The 22,727-nt window shown below is 33.4% G+C and overlaps 1 protein-coding gene across 1 annotated transcript in view; it reads left to right on the forward strand.

The window, feature by feature from the left end:
- Nucleotides 1-20,703, forward strand: part of LOC134536880 (arrestin domain-containing protein 3-like) — a 42,198-nt gene extending 21,495 nt beyond the window's left edge. The window contains exons 4-7 of the mRNA XM_063376941.1: nucleotides 3,959-4,141; nucleotides 6,659-6,847; nucleotides 7,351-7,867; nucleotides 10,692-20,703. Of these exons, the coding sequence (XP_063233011.1) occupies nucleotides 3,959-4,141; nucleotides 6,659-6,847; nucleotides 7,351-7,867; nucleotides 10,692-10,831 (1,029 nt within the window). The 3' untranslated portion in view covers nucleotides 10,832-20,703. The remainder of the gene's footprint in view (nucleotides 1-3,958; nucleotides 4,142-6,658; nucleotides 6,848-7,350; nucleotides 7,868-10,691) is intronic.
- Nucleotides 20,704-22,727: the final 2,024 nt, after the last annotated feature.

Consider the following 22,727-nt stretch of genomic DNA (forward strand, 5'->3'; position numbering starts at 1 on the left):
CGATATTACTGTCAGGATGATTACATTTTAATTTTTCAAAAATTAAAGTGCATATTCGCGTGTCACCACCTGGTTCACACCAATCCTGTCAGGCCAATGATTATTTTTTTCATTGAAACATTCATATAACAACCTTTTCCATGTTAATCATCTGTTTATTTCTGTTCCGGTATCTAATGTCAAATATATTCCAGCTAGTACAAGCAACAGCATCAGACTTACATAAACTTTTCGTAAGAGTCCTTATTTCGTGAGATTGTGCGCACAGTTGACTTGTTTAAAACTAAAGTGCGACCAACATAAGCATGGCCTTCGTGACAATCTGCGCACCGTAATACTTCTAGTTTTGTCTCAAATACTTGATCATGATGCATTATAAGTGATCAAGCACGTACAGTTACCGGCAGCTGAGTGGACAGACGTTGCTTTTATTTGAGTGAATTCCCTGCCACTGGCTAGACTTGAGTTCACGACCCAGTCTATGGCCAGGCGACAACGGTATGGCACGGCGGCATACGCGCTGACGTAAACACATTTGGTCCTTTACACTCCATAGCTGCAATTTAACTTGCCGTAGCTGATGTTTGTACAACAGCCGATAGCGTAGACAGATCTGCATGCGCATCTTTTCCCCCCTTGTTTGGCTAACTATCCCACGGCACATCTGTTATCAGAAGTTGGAACAGACTTCATGGCGTCGTGCTGGAATTTTTTTTTTTTCCTGCAGAGATTTCGTGCTAACTGAAATTTACAGACGTGCTATTCAAGATGGGCAGTAAAATTCAAATTGCACTAAATGAATCCGCGCAATCTGAAGACGTGCTAAGTGAGGGATAGGTGTATGCGCATTTTCAGTTAAGCTCTACAATGCTTACAGTTGATACTATTAAAATTTATAACTGGGATATTCTTGTATGGACATACTTTGTTATGAATATTGGGATTATTAAACTTGAATTTAAAACATGAAAACTTATTATTATGGTATTTAGAATTTAACTAACTTTCCAGTTGTTTAATGTGATAAGTAATTTTTTTTTTTGCTATGTTCTATATTCAATATTAACGTGATACATTATTATTTTTTTGCTAATTATTAGTTGGATTTCATAATTGTCAAGTTTTACTGTAGTTATTGACTGGCAGAAGAGTTGAAAAGGGAAAAAGTGGTTCTTGTGCACACACACTAAAAATGTATCTTCTAGTTTTTCAGAAAGTTGTTTACTAAGTTGATGCATTTTTTCATGTAATTGTAATTTTTAAGAGACATTCTAATAAACATGGAAAAAATATATTTGTTGTAAATGAATTTCAGTAAATTTTCACTGTGAGAAAAAAAAAATTAAAAGCCTTTCATAAATCTCAGAAATACGAACCTACTAGCTTAATGTATTTTGCAAGGTTTTCTTCTTTGCAGTGTACAGTGTGTGTGTGTGTGTGTGTGTGTGTGTGTGTGTGTGTGTGTGTGCACGCGCGTGTGTGTGTGTGTTTATTTAAGTCAAGGCAATTATATGAAAGTTGATAGAATCATGTGTGTAAGTACGAGGGAAAATTTATCCCTAAATCCATACTTTATTTTGCTTTTGTTTTTATTGTCAGTGAGGAACTGTTGGAGATGGATAGAGGCAATACTAATCAAGGGACGGATAGGGATATGTTTTTAACGAAGAAGCTTCTCAGCATTTTGCTGGAGTGATTTTTGAAAACCATGATAAATTACAATTAGGATAACCAAATCAGGATTTCAGTACGAATCTCGATCCTTCTGAATGCAAGCGTGACCTTTGGGAGGTCTAAGTATGCACAGAACCCTTCAGGTCTGACCGCTGACATCCATTTCCTCACTTGTGTACAATTCCATAGAGTGAATTTAATAGTAGAGCATGGGTGAGACTGCGTAGTACCCAATTTTCATGGCCAACATCTTTTATGCCTACAAAACACGGACTCAGCTGTTGTTTAATTTGTATCAGGCATTGGGTCAAAAAAGAAAAGGTAGGAAATTGAATATTTTATCTTACTAAATCAAGGGATTGTGATCAGGGTCCTGGAAATAGTACTACATGTTACCAACACACTAGCCATATCTACAGCTATGAAACTTTGTTCTACCACCGTATCGCCTAATGCTATAGTGCATCTGATGCTTGGATTGCAGCACAGAGAAAATGTCACCCACTGTTTCCAGATTGATTCTACCAGGCTTGTAAATCTTATTTTGTATATCATTTTTAATGATTTTTTTTTTAAAGATTTTTAATTTTTTAACTTTTCCTAGTTATTTATTTTTCTTAGACCATATAATAGTGTTAGTTGGTTGTAGTATTACAGTTGTAGTCATTCTAAAAGGAAAAATATAATTCAATCTTAAACACCAATTTTTATTTCACTGTAGAAACTATTTGTTGCAGACTGTCACTATCAATGACAAGACAGTCAATTAAATTACCGTGTTTTATCGCATAATCGTCGCACATTTAATACTAAAATCAAGTTTGAAAAGTAGGGGTGCAATGTTTATGTGAAAAAATAATTTTTTGTTAGGTAAAGTTATTCATATAAACATAACCTGTTCAAGGAAAGTAAATTCATTTAAAAAGTAGAGTATACAAAAGCACGCCAAACAATTAAAATTAATGTTATGCAACAAAAACTTTTTTTGTTCAACTTTAAATGGAAAAACCAAAACTGTGATGCAAATGTGAGTCGGAGCGCTTAACTATCGTCGTAGTACACACCACAAGAAAGCGTGGGCTATCAAATGTAGTTAACTCGTCACTAGACAGAGCGTGCGTGTTGCATGCAATCGATGAGCAATCTGTTTCTATATTCGACTACATGCGCGTGCTCTATACCGGAATCAACATAACCAAACATGAATGATGCCAACTAGCGCTGGTTACATTTTTATAAGTGGTACACAGCGGCAGTAAAGACTAAAACTTAAAGGTTATAACGTTAAAATGTCTTTAAAAGAAAATTTACTCATCAGACAACTTTGTATGTATTTCTGTTAATTAAATAAGTAAGCGGTACTATCTGAATGAATATTAGATTTCACCTTTAAAATATATTGGTTTATACTGGAAAACTACTTGCACAAAGCGCTCAGAATCTAAAAACTTTTATGTGAGAAATTTTTTTCTCCAAATATTGATGTCCTAAAATAACGGTGTGACGATTATGCGATAAAACACGGTATGTGCTATGCTCAAAGACAAATTTTTTAATATAAAATTTAAAAAAAACATTAAAAAAATTTTGGACTAAAGGGGTTGAAACTAATGTAGCATCTGGCAGTTATGTCTCCTTAGAAATAAAAACTTAATATTAGCAGCTGATTCTCTTCATGAAATAAAACAAGAAAATGTATTTCCAAAAGTTTCTATTCCAAATTTTCCTTTAAAAGTATGTTTCATATGCATTTAAAAAAATTTCCATTTCATTATAAAGATGTGTCTAAAACTGTTGTGCTCTATGGCGTATATCTGGCAACAGTAAACATGGAAACAAGGACAGTGTTTGTGGCAGAAATCCTGATTGGAAGTACAAACTGCAAATTAAAGATGAGATGCTGTGTGTGTGGCCAAATATCAGTGTTTAAGCTTTGTTTCATTTCAGAGCTATGGGTGTTGGGTAAAGAACTCTTTTGTAGGTTCTATTTGTTATTGGACTTTCATTGCCTTTTTGAAGTGAAACTTCTTTGGGCGCGATGGGAGGGACATTTCAAGGCTGAATTTTAATGCAATTTTTGAGATACATTGTTGTGAAACATTTCTGATGTGAAAAGGACAGAGAATAGGTACTTGGCTAAAGAGATATACCCCTTACAATATACATACTTACGAGTCTAAGTTTGAATTGATAAAGAAGTTTCACTTCTGTCACGTGTACTGAGTTACATGTGCTTTTTTTGTTATTATTTTAAAAATTATTTAGCATTGATGGCTCTGTGCAGAACCCAGTGAAGCTGGAGGCAGAGAAGTTTCTGTGCTGCCTGTGTTGCAAATCAGGACCCATTTCCCTGGTCCTCTCCCTGCCGGCAAGTGGCTATGTTCCCGGGCAGGACATACCCTTCATCATAGAGGTGGACAACAACAGCAACACTGTCATAGACTCCGTTGACTGCGTGCTCAGGAAAGTGAGTGTCCACTTTTTTTGCATTGGTGTATTGCACAATGTTATAAAAGATGTCCAAAGGTCACAAACAAGTAGAACTAGATTATTTGGTGATTGCGATAAAACAAAAGTAACACTGAAAAGCATGTCACAATACACCATGTAACACCAAAATTCAAGTAAATACACCACAAGGCACTGAAGTGCAATAAATTAAAACATGAAACTAATTGGCATTTTCAATCAAAACTGAATTCTGATGCCAAATACCTAATTGGTTAAATATTATATTCAATGAAAGTAATTTATTTATCATGATATTTTTACCACCATTTAATAAAAAACTGGAAAAAGTTTAATTTTTTTTTAATCTTGCAACTGTTATAAGTTACTCATTTTTACATTAGGACCTTAAAAAACTTATATAATCCAGAAATTATTTTATTTGTTTTGAAATGTTAGACATGCGTATTACAAATAATTTAATAAAATAGTGCATCATGTATAGGGTTACCAGACGTCCGGCAAAAGGAGGACATGTCCTCCTTTTTATGTATTATTTTGCGTCCGGCCGGATTTTCCTTAATGCTCCAAAATGTCCGGCTTTTTTATAAAGTGAGATAATTCCTGCAGTTACACTCTGAGTAAAGCGCGCGGTGCGCACTAATGCGCTGTCCACAGAGTCACCCCACTAGTAAGTAGTTCTATGACAGCTTGACAGGTAGCAGCACATGCAGAAGCACGTGTTTTTAATATGCTGTATATGCGTAGTTTGTTTGATTCTTTATACTGAAACTGTATTAAATGCCAAAACATTGTAAAATATCGTACTCCATTGTAATTAATTCATGGCTTGTTTAAAAAAATATATATATTGTCCTCCTTTTTAGTGAAATGTCCTCCTTTTGCGAGGTGAATGTCCTCCTTTTCTGTTATCAGTGTCTGGTAACCCTAATCATGTATCAGTTAAAATCACACTGGTTTGGATAAATTAATATCATGGAACATTTAAGTATCATATTTGTTCAGTAGTATACTATCTTTTTTAATAAACAGATTTCATAAAAAAATAAAAAACAATTTCACAGAAATCTCTTGTTTTAAAAACAAAATCAGTCAGAAAATAAAACCATAAAATCTTGTTTCTTCAAATAAGTAACAAAATAAACTGTAACTGTTATGGAAATCACAAAACTTTATAGTTGGGGTCTGTCCACGTAAAAAAAATTATTATCATCTCTGAAAATTTTTTGGTTAGTATTTATGTTTAGTGTTGCTAATTATATATACAAATAATGACTGTGATGTAATCAATTGTAAAAAAAAATATATATATATATATTTGTCTGGAAGGTCCGTTTACGGAGGATAGTTTAACGTGACAACCTCATAACAAAACATTGATGAAATGATTGCATACTTTTATGAATAAAATTGAATAATTTTTATTGAATTATCACTATTTTGTATGGATACAAAGGAGGAGTGAAATGAAATCTACAATTTAATTGATAAATTTACTTTTATTTGCACTCATTACTTCAAATATGTTTATTACTTTAACGAAGAGATTATTTTAACTATAACTTTTATATGTGTTTGCTATTTAACTTCTTCCAATCTGTGTTATTCTGTTAAGGATAGGATGATGATAGGAAAAGTAGGAAACAAATGGGAGTGTTTCAAGTTTAATGTGCCTCGAAAAAGTCAAATCGATGGTTGTTCCAATCGAGTGGGAGAGAGATAGACGCGGCGCAAGCGTACAATGAGCGTAAAGGGACACAGCGTAACGGGACAATGTGCGTAACGGGGCACTTTTTCGTGCGTGCAGCCGGCGTTCAATTTATTAGAAGTTGTCACGTCAAAAAAAATATTAAAAGTTCTTGAAAGAGTCTTGTAATTGGTTTACCAGATATTTGTACACTCCCTGTTAAGTCCAATGCTAATTTAAGGTTCAAGGGTACTGACATAAAACGTGTTAATATGTAGATCTCAAGACTGTAGGAAAGCATGACATTACGAAGATATGTTCTGATGCATGTGTTGTGTTGTCAGACTGTTGGTTTTCTGTAAAAGGCAAAGCAGTGGAATGGTTAAAAATATACTTTTTGATACTGGGAAACTGTGTCTTAGCTGGTGATGTTAATATTTTGCATTATGAAGAAAAAATTTTGTTGAGAAACCTTTTTTCCCCATCCAGAAAGCTGTGATCGCTGATGTCATGCTGATGTGTGAGGGTCACAAGTTCAATCTCATCACCAGACACGACTCAAATTTGAGTTCTGGGTTGGTACCAAGTTTTTTTGGAGCCTTCTGTAGTCTTGTTTTTCATTGCCTAATTGTCTGGGAATAACTATTACCGTATTTATTTTCTGTATATATTTAAAACAAATACAAATAATTCAATAAAATTATTATTTGTAAATGTTGAATCATGAAATTATTCTATTTGAGTTAAGGTATTTACAGTATCAGCAGATCCCTGCAGATATTTTACATGTTTGCAAGTGTCTAGAACATGCTTGTGTGCGTGAGCCAGAAACTTCAGTTCCACGTGTCGTCCCCCTCGAGGGAGGTGAAGAGGGACAAGATCACGCTGAACGAGTTGAAGCTTGACAGTGTGGCGGAGGGGGGATCCAAAGTGTGGTCCGAAGCGTTCAAGCTGCCTCCGTTGCCCCCGTCAAACCTCACCGGCTGCAACATCATCGACCTGGACTATGACTTGCAGGTTCGTGGACAGTTCCGTATCACAATAGTTTTTAGTCACTTTATCTAACTTTTTGTCTACATATCTGGTGCATCATTTTAACTGCAACGTAATTTCGTAATTCCTATTGAAATCTTAATTTTCCATTACTAAACGTCATATTTTCTGTAAATTAACATTTTCAAGGCAGGCAGTTTTGATATTAATAACTATCTTTCAAATTATTCTTTACTGTTACTTTATTATTACTTTAATATACACTTTTGGGGTATTAATTTAATCATTTCAACCCTTTCTGTTTATATTTTTTATTTTACTTATTAAATATGTATCATTTTATGGTAACACAGAACCTGTCACAGACCGTAGAAAACAGTTACAATATAAGTCATTTGGCTTAGGCATGATGGTGCAGTTCATTTATTTTTACTTGCTGGATGACTGTATGTAGTCAATGAGCCAGGCTGACAATTTTTAGAACATTTTTCTTGTAAATAAATGAATATAAAACTTATTTAATGTAGGTGATAGCAGTGATCTCCGGACTACACAACGACCTCGAAGTGACGACCCCCATCATCGTAGGCACGGTCCCGCTGGTAGCCTTCCATGAGGCTGGGGTGAGGCCGCCAACCGCCCCCATTGTGACCGGATGGGATGGCAAGTCCGAGGGGAACGGCGTTCCCACTCAGACGGTGGCCAGTCCGGGCTGGGGCAGCCCGCAGCAACCCGGCGACCCGTCGCAAGTCCCACTGCTGCAGCCTTTCGGGGCCCCGGGTCAGCCCCAGCCGGGCCTCCCCTACCCACAGCCCTCTCCCCATCCCTCCCCACAGCCCTCTCCCCAGCCGGGCCTCGCCTACCCGCGGCCCTACCCCCATCCCTCCCCTCAGCCGGGCCTTGCCTACCCACAGCCCTCTCCCCATCCCTCCCCTCAGCCCTCCCCCCAGCCGGGCCTCGCCTACCCGCGGCAGCCCGCCACAGCACCGGGGTTCCAGCTCCCGGGAGGCCAGCTGCCACCGTCTTCCCTCTACCCGACTATGCGTGAGTCACATGTTCACCACTGTTTAATTAATTAGGCAATTAGCTAATGCCTGGCATGCCTCAATCATATTTTTTTTGTAATTTGTTTGAAGTAAGTATACATATACAAATCATCTCTCTCTGTGTATATCTCTGTATCCCTATCTATCTATATACAAACATATACATAACACACACATAACACACACATACACATACATACACACACACACAGATATATCTTTATCTCTATATGTATATCTCACTATATCTCTCTATCTTTCTCTGTATGCCTATATTTATTTATATCTCTATGTCTGTTACTATTGCAAATAAAATATAAAAAATCAATGTTTAACCTATCTATATTTTTTATCTATCTTTTTACCTGTCACAGGTGAGAAACATGTGTATAAAAACATGCATTTATTTAAATGTAATGTTATATCAAAATTTCAAAGCATTCTGTGAAGTACTTTTGGAGATTTAGGATTTTGAATGAACTGACCTTTACATTTTTATTAATATACATGTACAGTTGGTGCTCTTTAATTCGCCATTCTTTGGTTTGGCACATTTTTTAATCCATCACTGTGTGTGAGGAATTGTTCAGGAGGATTCTGGTGCTTGGTGACTTTGACTGTCGTTCGGATCATTGCGCTGCCCCCTTTTTTTCTCTCTTCTCAGTGTTTTCTTGCAATGTAACATATTGCTACAGATTGTTTTAAATATGTATTGTTTTTTTGTATAATAATGTTTTTTCAATATTTCTACTAAAACATTTTTAACGTTTATAATCTGGCAAAATTGCAATTCTGTCTCAGCAGTGATCCCAAGGAGCGTACACCGAATTTTATTTTAAGGGTGGGTTGGTGATAGAGCAACTTTATTAGCTGTTTGCTTTGAAATTCTTTCCTTTTGTTGGTGGGCAAATAGATTTTTTAGGATTTTGGGAGGTGGTGAATGAGAGTTATTACACACCTTCCCAATTTCTCTCCCTGCGTATGCCCCGGTGGTCCTGAACATACCAAATTAAAGAGCCTTTACTCTAGTGCATTCTTATTGATCTGAATGTTTTTAGAGTACTTTAGGGAAAAGGAATACCACCTTTAGCTGCCTTAATTAAGTCCAAGCATTTATGGGCAGTGGTCAAGAACCATCGTCATGTCTAACGTCGTATACATCGATAATTCAACCCTGAGCATTGACTTGACTAATGATAGATTACAAGCACAGAGTGGGTAATCAAATAATTCATCAGAGGTCATTGCAAACTTGGAGATCTCTACTTTTCGCAGGATTGTTTTATATTTTGCTACTTTGAGCAAACCACTGGTTCCGTACACGTATGCATGTGCGTTGCTGGCATTTGTTTTTATAACTGACAAAGCTCAGTGATCATCTTAATAAAATTAAGTTTAGCAGTCAAATGTGTTTTCACACACAGCAATTGGCTCATAGCCTCCATCTACAAGGCTGACAACCGTTCCTATTCATGGCATCAAAATTTAAAGTCGGTGAATTACGAAATGTTTTTCCCACAAAAAATTTCACTGTACCTGTAAGTTTTGTTAGTTGCTCAATAAACCACTCTGTTCTTGCTGGAAAATCTGTTGCAGTACTAACAATCGTTCTATTTCTGGGACTATTGGAATGCAGGTAATCTTTAAGCCACTCGTTTGAAATTCTTGGCACGTCGTTTGTTTCTTAAGGTTTAATGTAAAATTGGTTAAATTAATGTGATGTCAGGTTCTGATAATTGCAGAATACTATAAGGATTGTCCTGGAATCTGGGGTGTCAGATCTTTGGTATCATATCTCACTGGAGATAGTAATTTCAGAAGTACTACATTCGCAAATAACCGTGTAATACATTCTTCTAATTACAATGTGTGTACAGGTATAGAAAGTAACAAAAAAGTAAGGCAACTGAAGGACTGGTCATGAAAAAGTCTCTAAATAAGTAGAAACTTTATTTCCATTAGCCTTTTACTAACTTATATTTAGTTTTTTGACTGCTCACTTCAGTTCATAGTTGCATGTGAAAATTATCAAGAAACTCTTTCTGCTTTTTTAACTTAAAAAAGATGTATATTCCAGCAAATTTTAGAAAATTTTGTATATAATTTGCTCATGTTTCGTTAGATTTAAAAATCATCTTTTAAAAATAATAAAAAGTGCTAAACAAGTTAGCTTCAAGGTTCTAAAATAGGTTCACTGGGTATTTGTAGACACCTGTATGTCACTTATGGTAGTAACTTTTACTCCTGTTTCAATGTTCTGAAATGGTACGTATGTTGTAAATGGATACTAAAGCACTTTGGTGAAATATCATGGTAGTTAAATTTGTTAGCTATTCCATAACATTTACGTTAACCATGCCTTTGTAAAGGCCTTTAAATTTATAGATATCGGAAAGCCGTTTGTATACATATTTGTGTGACTTAACAACAAATTAATATAGATTATATTATTTTAATATAGATTATATAGATATTAAGTTTCCAGTTACATCATTGTACATTAAACATACCAATTTTAAATTACGTGGCCCCATGAGGAACATAGTAGTGTGGAACAGCAATATTAAAAAGTTGGAATATTATTAAGTAACCAAATGAGTGATCAAATGAAATTACTGTGTTGCAACAGTGACAAACATATTTTCAGTGGTTGGTTTCCCACTCCTGGCTCAACATGGGAGGGGAAGGCTGTCCATGCGCACAAGGAAATCTGAGAAAGGCTCTTTTGTTTATTATCACATATACAACCTGGGTTGCTGTAGGATAATGATGAATAATTTGTTTGTTTTCCGGTTTTTGAAAGTGTTTTTTTTTCCTTGCAGCTCCTCCAACTTTTGAGCAAAGTCAGTACACTGCAAAGACCATCCAAGACTCGGGCGACAACAAGTACACACAAGGAACCCAGCCGTTTGCCCCAATGTACCCTGTGTACAACCTGCCGATGACTACTTTGCGCAAATAAATGGCACCGTCAGCAGCACTTTTTGTGGAGACATTTTTTGATGCGTTTGTTTACCTTTTTATTAGGAGTAAGACTAAACTGTTAGGCAGGTGGAAAAAATTAATTTTAAAATCATGAAAGGTGTTTTTGCAGCCCATAGTTCATGCAAAATACATTATTATTATGTATTATTGTAAGAGTTGTGCAGTAATGTTTTCAGCAATATCTTGAGTTAAGAAACTTTGTATTATTTATGGAGCAGCATGTTGCAGTATAACTGAAAATAATCTTTTGAAATTTTAGTTAAGTACCAGATGATGGTATCAGCATAATCAAAAATGCATGTACTGCTTTTGTTTTTGCAATCACGTAGTACTTTGGTGTTTTGCATTTATGTGCATGCTAAATGAACTACAATGTTAAATTGCAATTTGTAGTTGTGGATGCTTTTCCACAATACAATTTCATATGTAGATTTTTTACATTTTTTTAATGTGTTAAAGAAGTTATATTTTTCCTAAATTTTTCTTGTGTTTTTCTTTTACACTTGGGAGAATAATTTGTAATTTGGTAGTTTAGGGAAATACTTGATTTATAGACATTATAATGGCATGCTAAAAGACTATATATATATTAAAAAGTATTTTGCATAGTTTTGTTTGATGTGTATTTGTTATATACAAATAAGATTTCAGCACTGATTTCCATGTATGACATTGCTGTAACCATTTTGTGTGTGATAAAAAGTATATTTGTATAATATAGTACAGCATATGATACACACACACACACCCACCCCTGAAGTAACACCCTAATTCATTCCCGGAAAACAGAGTGCTAATCAAGACAACGCTAATCAAATTATGTTTTTTCCATTAGAGTGAAGGTTATCATAGCAAATATTTTTTCCAACCTTGAAAGTGTACTTCTTGACTATCATTTTAATCAAGACACTGCTTTAATTAAAACCAAGTGTTAATTATATTTCTAAATACAAATAATAAACGTTTTAATAAACATTAGCATAACATTACATAAGTGTAAAAAAATAACGAGCACATTGTTTACATAAAGGGCCTTGGGCATAACATTTTCATACTAAAAAAGGCACTGTCATCATTTCTGAGTTACAAAATAATAATATTAATAAAGACATGTTTTAATTCTAGTAAGATAAACTTAACATTGTCTGTTGAAATAGATTTTTTCAGTTTTGTATTGTGTATAAGGCTACACAAGTGCAGTTGCCATTGTGCATGCACAGAAATAAAAATTCACTAAGATAAAAGAGTGATACTTTGAATCTGTGACTATGCAATTTCAAATAATGCCGTAATTTATTGGTGTTGTTACTTTAAAACTGCAAATTGAACACTGTTATCTGGAGGGGTGGTTGTATTTTTATTATACGTTCTGTTACGTGGAAATCGTGTGAAAATTTTCTCGAAGTTTTCTATATTAGCATATGCATGTGCCAGTGAACAATGACCCCAATCATTTTTTTATAATTCTTATTTTTGTAGTTTCAAGTGGCAGTTTTGTGTAAATGTCAATTATGTTTTTCTAACTATATTTTTTGTCTTTATAAATATTTTTTGTAACCACTAATTGAGGATCTTGTTGAAATGCTTAGCTTTTGGTTTTTTTTCTTTTGTGTGTTAGTATTTCTAATTGCTATTTGTTAACTTTATAATTTATTCTGGTATTTCATTGACAAATGAAATATTACAGTATGTAAGAATATGCAAATATTCATTACTATTGAAAGTACCCACAGTGGCCAAGTTTTTACGCAGAGTGAAGAGGCTTTATTAACGTGGATTTTTTTTTAAATCTCCTATTTTGGTCTGTCATTTGTGCAAAATTTTCTTGAACTGTGTTTTATTTAGGTAGAAAACAAACAACCAAACAAAAATTCTTTTATTATTATAAAATTAAAACCTATTATTGCAAGGCTTGAGGCTACCGCAATGTTTTTCGTTTGTCCTTCCAGGGCGACTGTGTCGTATACAGTAATTTTCCTCTTATTTTGAATGTCAAGTGTCCAAAATCTTATCAAGGAATTCTGCTTAAAAGGTTGGAGTAGTATTATACTCTTGTTATGAAGGTAGACAGTCCAAAATTTCATCATGTTCTAAGTAAAACAGTAGATTTGTATAAAAAACACTAATTCCCAGACACATTATATAATAAATAATTATATATATTCTACATTAATAATTTTAAAAAAAATTATGTTGTAAGTCATTCTACATTTTAAAAAAAAAATTTGAAAGCTTAATTAAAAATTTCAGATGAACTGCTGACTGAGTTAAGTCAAAGTTGAATGGGCCTAATTAATCATTTAATCTCTCACTGTTGTTTTTGTGTCTGTAATAATGGTATACAGTAACTTCTTACAGTAATGTTATGTGATTTGTTAAAAAAAATATATCCTTATTAATTTAAGTTCAAACTGAGCATAATTTAGAAGGGCATGTAAAATTTCTCAATGCCAAAAAACAAAAACAAATGTACAGTTGTGGTAAACTTAATGAATGGCCAGCGTATGGTCAGTTCTCTGTGACTTGTTCAGGAAAAGTGAAAAGATAACTGGTATAGCCACCAGAAGGCAGTCAAGTCATATAACACCAAATGTAAGTTAATACACCATAAAGCACCGAACTGTAACTATTATCATGAACTTATTCAGTATTTTCAGTCGAAACTCGAATCAAGAAAACATAATATTCAGTATATTAAATTCAATGATTGTAATGTATTCAGCATATAATTTTTATAAAATTCTATGTTAGTAAGTAGAATGAAAAAATTTATTTTACTCTTTTTCGATCTTACAACTGTTATCAGTAACTCATTTTTACATTTAACCATTGGTACATTTTTCAAATAAGTAGTTGCAAATTTATTTTTATTGTTCCAAGTGCATCGCCCATCAGTCAAAATGACATTGTTATGGTGAAACAAATATCATAAAATATTGTGTTATGTGTTCAGTAATATGCTATCTTTATGAATGAACAGAATTCATAAAAAAATAAAAACAAAAAAACCAAAATCTCCTGTTTTAAAAATGAAATTGGCCTAAAAATAAAACCATAAAATCTTCTCTCTATTAATAACATAACAAGGGGAAGAGAGTGGTGAGTAGAACAGTGAAGCACATTGTGTTACAATGTCACCTGCATGCTTGCATTTATAGGGACACAATGGCACTAATATTACCAGGTTTCTACATTCTGGAAATTCAGGGAAAAGCCAGGAAGTTGGAAATGTCAGGAAACTCTGGGAAGTTTGTTGAAATTCGGGAAGATTCCCCAGTGATATTAATTTGAGGGGGAAATGTCATGCTTCAGCCTGCCAGCGCCCAGACTGTGAAAGCGTTTATTTTTTTCTGGATTGTGTTTGTGCATAGCATGATCATACACATTGTAAAATGGCATTACAAGATTCTGTTAAATATAAAAAGAAATAAATTGGTGAAAGAATGGCCGAGCTATAGGGCTGGTAGAGGCTGGTTTTTCTTTATTTTGTTTCAAAAATTTGCAAACTAGAAAAATTATTTAAAAATGTAGTCAGGGGGATATTTTTTTTTGGATTAGGCAAATTTTATGACAGATGTGTGTGGATAGACATTTTGTGTTGCATGTGTTCAAAACCACCTCCGCTTTAGCTACTATAAGTCTAATATTCAACTGCTGTGATTTGACAAACATATTTTCTATCATTTTTCAATGTGATTTAATTTTTTTGCTACCTTTCATTTATGTTCAAGCATATTTGTTCTGTAGTAGTATGGGTGTCAACTGAATAATTTGCCTGTTACTAAAGAAGTTCACAAAGTTTAAAATAAATTTTTAAATATAGCTATAGTTTAACACCTTAATGTTATTTTTGTAGACACTTTACCAGCTGCAACATTTTTGCATGCCAATAGCTTCAAGAAAACTATCAAAATACTGTCTCCGGTTAATGTTATGGTGTCTGTATGCTTATATTTTTATCACACAACAGAGATAAGACTGGGTTGTTAGCACTATACTAAAACTTAACTTTATGTGTATTTTCAGTCAACCCAATGTTTCGATCATGGCCATAAAATTGGTGTGTGTCCATTTACTCTGAGTTGTGGTGGAAAGCTGTTTATTTTGTCATTTTGAAAGCTAGAGTACCTTTAATTTTGTTGACAATTGATGAGTAGTTGTGGGATTTGTGATTCGTGTGAAATAGGCATTTTGAAAACAAGGGAAATTAATTTTAACCAAATATCCTCTCTTATTGTGAGATTAAAATTTGTTTATCCAAATCAAACCTTTAGTTATTAGTAAAGTAATAATTGCACTGTTAATTTGAGTACTTTCAATAGACTGTATACCAATATTGTGTAGTTTTTGTGGTATTCTGCATGTGATATATAAAATAATCCTTGTGTTAACAACATATAAGTGCCTGCTAATGTCTGTTTCCTTGTAAGAGGCTTAATGTATGGCTCTTAGTTGTTATTTACAAACTCTAAGTGTGCTGAAACTGATGTTGATAATTATGTACATAAAATGTAGTTATTGCTTGAAGTTAATATAATTATTTTTGTACACATGTATATGAATAAATTAGAGTTGTATGAATTTACTCAGTAGTGAATTTGTTGAAGTATAATTATCAGTGATTTTAAATTTTTGTGTTTTTTTTTAATGTATAAATTAATGAATTTATAAGTATTTAAAAAAGTTATGTATGTGTAGTGTTTGAAATGAAACCAAATTTTTCCTTGAATTGGCTGCTAAAGACCTCATACTATCATACTATCATACCCTAATATAATTAACAATGTTCATTCATTATTGTTTAAAACCTAAAAATCCTACATCACTTTTAAAGGATCTTAACGTTCTTTTAAATATGATGTTAGTGTAGAGCATATGGTCACTATGATCATTTGTATATTTTGTTATAAAAATTTACTTGAATTATCTGTCAGTGGATGAGTGAGTGTCTGATTACGTGATTAGTAAGCCTTTTCTAGCACAATCCGAACTAATTGAAGCTGTGGGCTGTTTGGATTAGAAAATCCTATATATTTTAAAAAGCAAAAGGTGTTCTGATTTGAATGAGCAGTTATTGAAATTAAAAGCTTTATCATTAAAAAATTGATATAAAAAATACAGACCACTGATAACTTAACAATTAGTACATGAATTACAAAATTAATACTAACTCATCTAAATATTGTGTTGCTGTTTAAAATCAAACACTACCACTTTGAACATTCATTCTGTACTAATAAAAAATAATGGTAAAATTTTAGTTTAGAAATCAGAGAATTTCTTTTGATTTGATTTTGTAAAATATAATTTCATTATCTATAGTGCTTCAATTGCTTTTAATAACCAGTGTTTTGATAATTTTTGCCATGTTGTTCCACTTGCTAAAAAAATCTAGTTGTGACCCCACTAGGAATTGAACAAGGATTCCCTTGATAGGGTAGTGATCAGACCACTCTTCCACTGTGGCATCTACAGAACGTTAGAACTGCTACACCAGAAGAATTTCATTAACATTTGATTCTATTCCAGTAATCAGTAATTGTTACTTTTTTTTTTGAAATTTTTTTTCTGCAAATCTGTTTTAGTAGTTTTTATTTGAATTGAATATTGAATTATTCGTGAATGTCAAATATTTGTTTTAATAAAATTTAAACATACAGTAAAGGTATTTTTTTTTTTAATTTGTTAAAGAGTCCAATAAAAATTGATTAAATACAGTAAAATGAAAAAAGTTTAATATATAAGAAAACTTAATGGCTGATTTGAAATCCAAGAAACTAAAGATAAAATACTATATTTTTATGTATATGATAATAATCACAGATTATTTGTTGGGAATAAAATACATGCATGAAATAAATCAAAATTTCTGAATAATTCTTCTTGGCTTCATGTTCCATTTTTTTTAGTGGAATTTTTTTTTTGTGACTAGTCCCACTTGCTGTATATATTTATTGATGATGAGTTATATATCAAAGAATATATTTAAATTTAAATTTTTAATTGGATTATTAACTTACATGGAACATGGAATATATGGATGCTCACAGACTCAATCATTCTAAAGTAAGTACTACATTGAATAGGTAAATCTTTTTTTGAACATACAAATGTTGTTTTAAGATTTTTTGTCATCAGTGTCCCAAATTTACCTTAAATTTTTTCTGGATGTAAATTTTGAATAATTTAAATATTTGTGGGGTTCTGATTACTAGGGTTCTGCAATAGTGTTCCCTAATAGCGGGCGGACAGTCCGGTACTGGGTCGTGGGATATTACCTAATTAAGGTGTAAAAATTGCATCAAAGATTTAACTCATGATTTTTTAACCAATTGATTCTGGGCTTATTTTAATAACTAAAATGCTTCAAATAAACTATCAGTGTGTCCGATACCTCTCATTAGTGAGTATTAGACAGTTGTACTCTGGTGGTTGTGCGGGCTGTGGGGGTACTTCAGGTTGGAAACCAGTGGGCGTACCGCATGTTTTAAAACACGCGGCTTACGTGGATCTAGGCCAAGAGGAGACGGAAATGAAGGGGCCCGCCTAGCCAGGGGTTATCTGCGTTGGTGAGGCGGGATTATAAGTGTGATGCTCGCTGGTGCTTCCAGCGCAATACTGCCTGCAAGCACAAGGCTATGGACTTGCGTACTGTCTTCTCACTGTGCTTAGGGAATATAAGAGATAACATTTTATGGTGGAAAAATTGAGATAAATTTGTAATGCAAGGCCCTTAAGGTGCTATCAAGAATAGTACTGTAGATGTTAATCAAAAAATTGTTCTGAAAACGCACATTTTACTCTCCTAAAAATACCTTTTAAAAATGAAATACGGACACAATCCACCCATAGTGCAATCTTAAATGTTTTCGTAGATAGACCCCCACTCGGATAGCTTAGGCAGTTTTCGAATCGTGTGGATTCTTGTGAAGCTCAGCACACCATGTGTGTTCCCAGGTTGGTGGGCATTCTTGTGATAGTACTTTAGGAATATGTTAGCATCAGAAGCAAAGGCTAGTGCTCTGCAATTCTCATGCAAAGTTTGAATGTGGGGATCCCTGTAGGAAAGAAGGAAGGTTTGATGTATTTGAATTCAAACTGTGCTTCCACATAAGTCTTCTATGTTCATTTTATAAATTGAATACACTGGTGTGGACAATTTGATTGGATGGTGTTAAATATTGTGGATATTTGTGTCATAGTGTAGTGCCTTTTTTATTGGATTTTATTTGTGTGCGTGCATGTTAACACACGTGTGTTCATATTTCATTTTTATAGTTTTATGTTTTTTTTTATTCTGATGTATTTTAATTTACTGCAAATATTTTGATTGTAATAACACGTGAGGTTTTGTTGTAATTTTTTTTTTGTTTGTAACAGATTGTTATCATTTAATTTTTGCTTGTCAGGCCCCAAATGTTATCGAAGTTAATACTTTAAAAATTGTATTACAGAAATGTAACTCATTCTAAACTGTAAAGCATAAGGTAGTTGAGAATATGGCAAACATGTATGTGTGTTATTTACATACTTTGTTAGCATGTATGTATTTTTTTAAATTATTATTTAGGGTCCGCCCATGTGGTCTAGTGGCTAGTGTGTTCGGCTGGTGGGCCGAGGGGCCCGGGTTCCATTCCCAGCTGAGGCCCTTTCACCTGCAACCTGCGGAAGGCAATGGCAAACCATCACAGAATAATCCTGCCTTGGCAAACATAGGGACATCACGTCACTGTGGCGTTGCCGGTGCTCATGACACCCAGTAATGGGTAAAACAACTCATCATTTTATTTAGATTAACTGTGATATTTTTTGTTGCCATTAGTGATTACTTAACAGGCCTGTGTGACTGTGGGTTCAAGTATAATCTAATATCAAAACATTTTTATAATTAAATATTAAATTCAAATCACATTAATGAGATTAATTTTTAATTTTATAATTTTTTTAAATTGTTTTGTAATACTTCAGTCTTTTTTAAACAAATTCTTATACATTTTTTAATCAAAAGGCAACAAGAATTTCACATTAATAGTTATAAATATTAAATTGCAACTATTAAAAGAAATATTGTTTCAGATTTTTAGGGTTTTTACCACCCAGTAATTACCAAACTGCTTTGTTTTCTCCTTTCTGAACTTTATGCAATTCTTCTATTTACCATAAATGTGTTGAATTAAAGGCTGGCTAATTATATTGGGCATTTAATTAACTCTTTATGAGAGATTTAATTTTTTTAACTGTATATAGTTTTATTTTGGTACATAATTAGGTATGGTATTTAAAACAAAAAATAAAAATAAAAAAAAATTATGGATTAACACATTACACTGGATACATACAAATGTATGCCTATTGATTAACCTGATTGCAGCTTCACTGCATTTTGAATAGAATCTCATATTCAATACTTTCAAGTGTAAGAATTTCAAATCTAAGCCAATGGAAAATGAATAGTAAATCATTGATTTTGGTGTTTAGAGTTTGAATACTTTCATAGACCTAGTTATTAATGGTTATTGTACTGTAATGTGAATGCATTTTTTTTGCATATTTGTTTATAACGTTATTTGGTTAATGTTGAAATGACTGAAAATTGTATTTAATAAAATCATCCATTGACTGTTTAGTAATTAAATACTCTGCATAAAAAACCAATACAACTACAGAGTAAAATATTTGTGATATTTTGAATATTGTTGGAATGCCAATTTCTCCACAAATACAAAAATATTTTTCTAAAGCCATATGTTGTGGTGACATGATTAAAAACTTAAAAAAAATACAGTGCTCTCTAATTGTAACCTGAGTTTATAAAACAATAGTTCTGTATCTTTATCTGTGTTCTTTGGGTAAATAATTATACAAAATCCTATAACTGGTGGGCTTACTGATACATTGTTTGATTTCCAACCAAAAACCTGCATATATATTATACAGTATATATATATATTTTTTTTCTTTTTGCAACACTATAGTTTATTTATGTATAAACTTAAAGGGTAGTTGAAATAGATAACTTTAATGTACGAGTTAATGGAGGAAAAAAAGGTAAAAAAAAAACTGGAAAAAAAGATTGTCAAAAATTTCTGTTAATTTAAGTATGATTAAATTAAATTAAGAAATCTGTTATCAGTTAAGGTTTAACATATACAAAGATGTTTATCAGCTTTCTTGTTTTAAAAAAATCAAATATATGAAATTAATGTTGTATGCATGACTTTAATTTCTAGTTTGCAACTGCTAGCAGCCAGTTGAGCAAAGTGCTACCATCTTTCAATGTTTTTCCACACTAAAACTATCATTTCTGTGATGCTATTAGATAGCAGTGGTGGCTCATGGGATGCAACCAATATTTTACTGTTGCTTTGCACCCGTGCCAATAGCTTCCGCAAGATGCTATGGTAGTCTTGTTGTGCAAGTGTCCATTATGGCAATGCTGGCACTGCTAACTATTTGTCAACAGAACATATTTTGTTATGCCATTCTTATGGAGATGATGTAGTAGCAGAAGACATATAAATTCGTATTGCTTTCTTGGATATACCAATAATTGTGTTGTGCATTTATTAAGTCTTGATTTTATTGACAGTACGCACATGTGTAACCCACAATTGGTCTAGCCTGATATTTCAGCGAGAAAAATTGTTAGTGTAAAAAACTATTGTTTTCGCTGCAACTTGTCTAGTGAAATATGGAGAAAAGTTGTTTGGAATGAAGTAGATGCATGGAGTGATGGTACATTCAATAGCCTGTGTACTCGAAACGGTGATTCCTAAATATTTTGTATGCATACATTTGTAACAATTATTATTGTTGACATATTTGAATAAAAAATATTTAAATTTATAATTTCTGCATTTTTTTTCTTGTATTTATATCCTCACGATTCTATTATTGGAAACTTTAGTCAAGAAGTTGGCACTTTACGAGGGGTTACCCAAAAATAACTGGAATTTCTTTATAAAAAGCATGTACTTTTTTTTTTGAATAGAACTTTAATTGCCTTCAAAGTACTTTCCCTTAGCATTAATGCATATGTTGGAATCACCTTTCAAATTCGTCCTTTTGATCCCTGCTATCGCCGTCATGACATTGTTTTACATCTTCAACATCGAAGAAACGCTGTCCTTTTCATCCTAGGGATCAGGAAGAAGTCTGAGAGCATTGTTATGATGCAGGAACCACTTGCTGGAATTCCACACAGCCAGATGTTTTTGTGCCAAACTTCTGGCAGTCCTTTTTTAAACTTGGCAGACTGACACAGAAGTCCTTCAACAGCTCCCTACAACCACATGATGCGCACCATTATGATTCCTAGGAAATATGATTTTGCTTTTAACATTGCAGTTTAAAAAAATGTTTAGCCTTTCTTATAATTATCATATAAAACAATAAAATCTTGGCTTGTGTGTGTATGTGTGTGAGAGAGAGAGTTGAGGGGCCAGAAAGGTTGTAAACCAAGGCTGTAAGCAATGCACTCTGTGCCACCCTCCCCTCACAGCCAGTGGCCACTCCTGCAGCCTGGCAACCAGAAGTTCTCTGCCTGGCAGTGCTGCTCAAGATCCAGTCGACTACTTTTGTGTTCGTTAAAAGGCAGACCTTGGCCTGTCCACTCTGAAGCATTTACCCACACAAGGATCGATCGCCCTTGCTTCTGGGCCGTACTTTTAATCTTGGGCCAAAAAATCTTAAAATTTTCATCATATGGATCACACCATATATCAGTCTCCAGTACAATACAAGTGAGGTCTGGTCCATGCCTCAGCTTATTGCAGCCTAAGAAACACGGCACAGCTTAACAGCGCGCAGTTCTCGATGTTTTACAGGCACTGCTGAGATATTTTAAGTAAACAATTTATACTTACTGGTACCATATTTATTTAAACAAAAAAAACAGGCTAGTTATTTATGCACATTTTCAACCACCACTCAGTGCAATGTTAATTTTTTTAAACCCAAAATGAAAGAATGTGCATAAGGGTTGCAGTAGATGTTATTAAACAAAAAATCTGCATTAAATGTGAGACCCATATGCGGATAAATGCAGTACTTTCAAACATCAGTACTTACCTTTTTTTTATCGCGTGATCGTCACAAATTTTATACTAAAATCAAGTTTGAAAAGTAGGGGTGCAACGTTTATGCGAAGAAAATTTTTTATTTTATTAAGATAAGTTATTCATTAAAACAAAACCCATTCATGGAAAGTACATTTATTTAAATTTATTTAAAAAGTGGAGTATGTAAAAGCACACCGCACAATTTAAATTAATGTCATGCAACGAAAACCTTTCTTCAACTTTAAATAGAAAAACAAAATGTGAATGTGAGCCTGAACTAACGCATAGCTATTGTAGTACACACCACGATAGAGTGAGGGCCAACAAATGTAGTTAACTCAGCTCTCGACAAAGAGCGCGCGTTTCACACAATCAACGAGATATCAGTATCGATATTCGACTACGTGTGCGCGCTTTATACGGCAAGCAACACATAACCAAACATGAATGATGCCAACTAGAGCTGGCTACATTTTTATATGCGGTACACCGCGGCGACGCAGACGAAGAGATAAAGATTATAACGTTTAAAAACGTCTTTAAAAGAAAATTTACATATCAGACAACTTAGTATTTCTGTTAATAAAATAAGTAAGTGGTAATGTCTGAATAAATAATAGATTTCTACTTTAAAACATACCGTTTTATATGGAAAAGATACCTACACAAAGTGCTTGGAATCTAATAGTGGGACCAAAAACATCATGCGACGTTTAAGCAAGGTTTTTTTTTATCCAAATTTTGACGCCCTATAATATATAGGTGTGACGATTATGCGATATAACAGGATATGTTGCTGAAATCATGGCACTC

The sequence above is a fragment of the Bacillus rossius genome, chromosome 1 (assembly GCF_032445375.1).
Source record: "Bacillus rossius redtenbacheri isolate Brsri chromosome 1, Brsri_v3, whole genome shotgun sequence".
NCBI lineage: Eukaryota > Metazoa > Arthropoda > Insecta > Phasmatodea > Bacillidae > Bacillus > Bacillus rossius.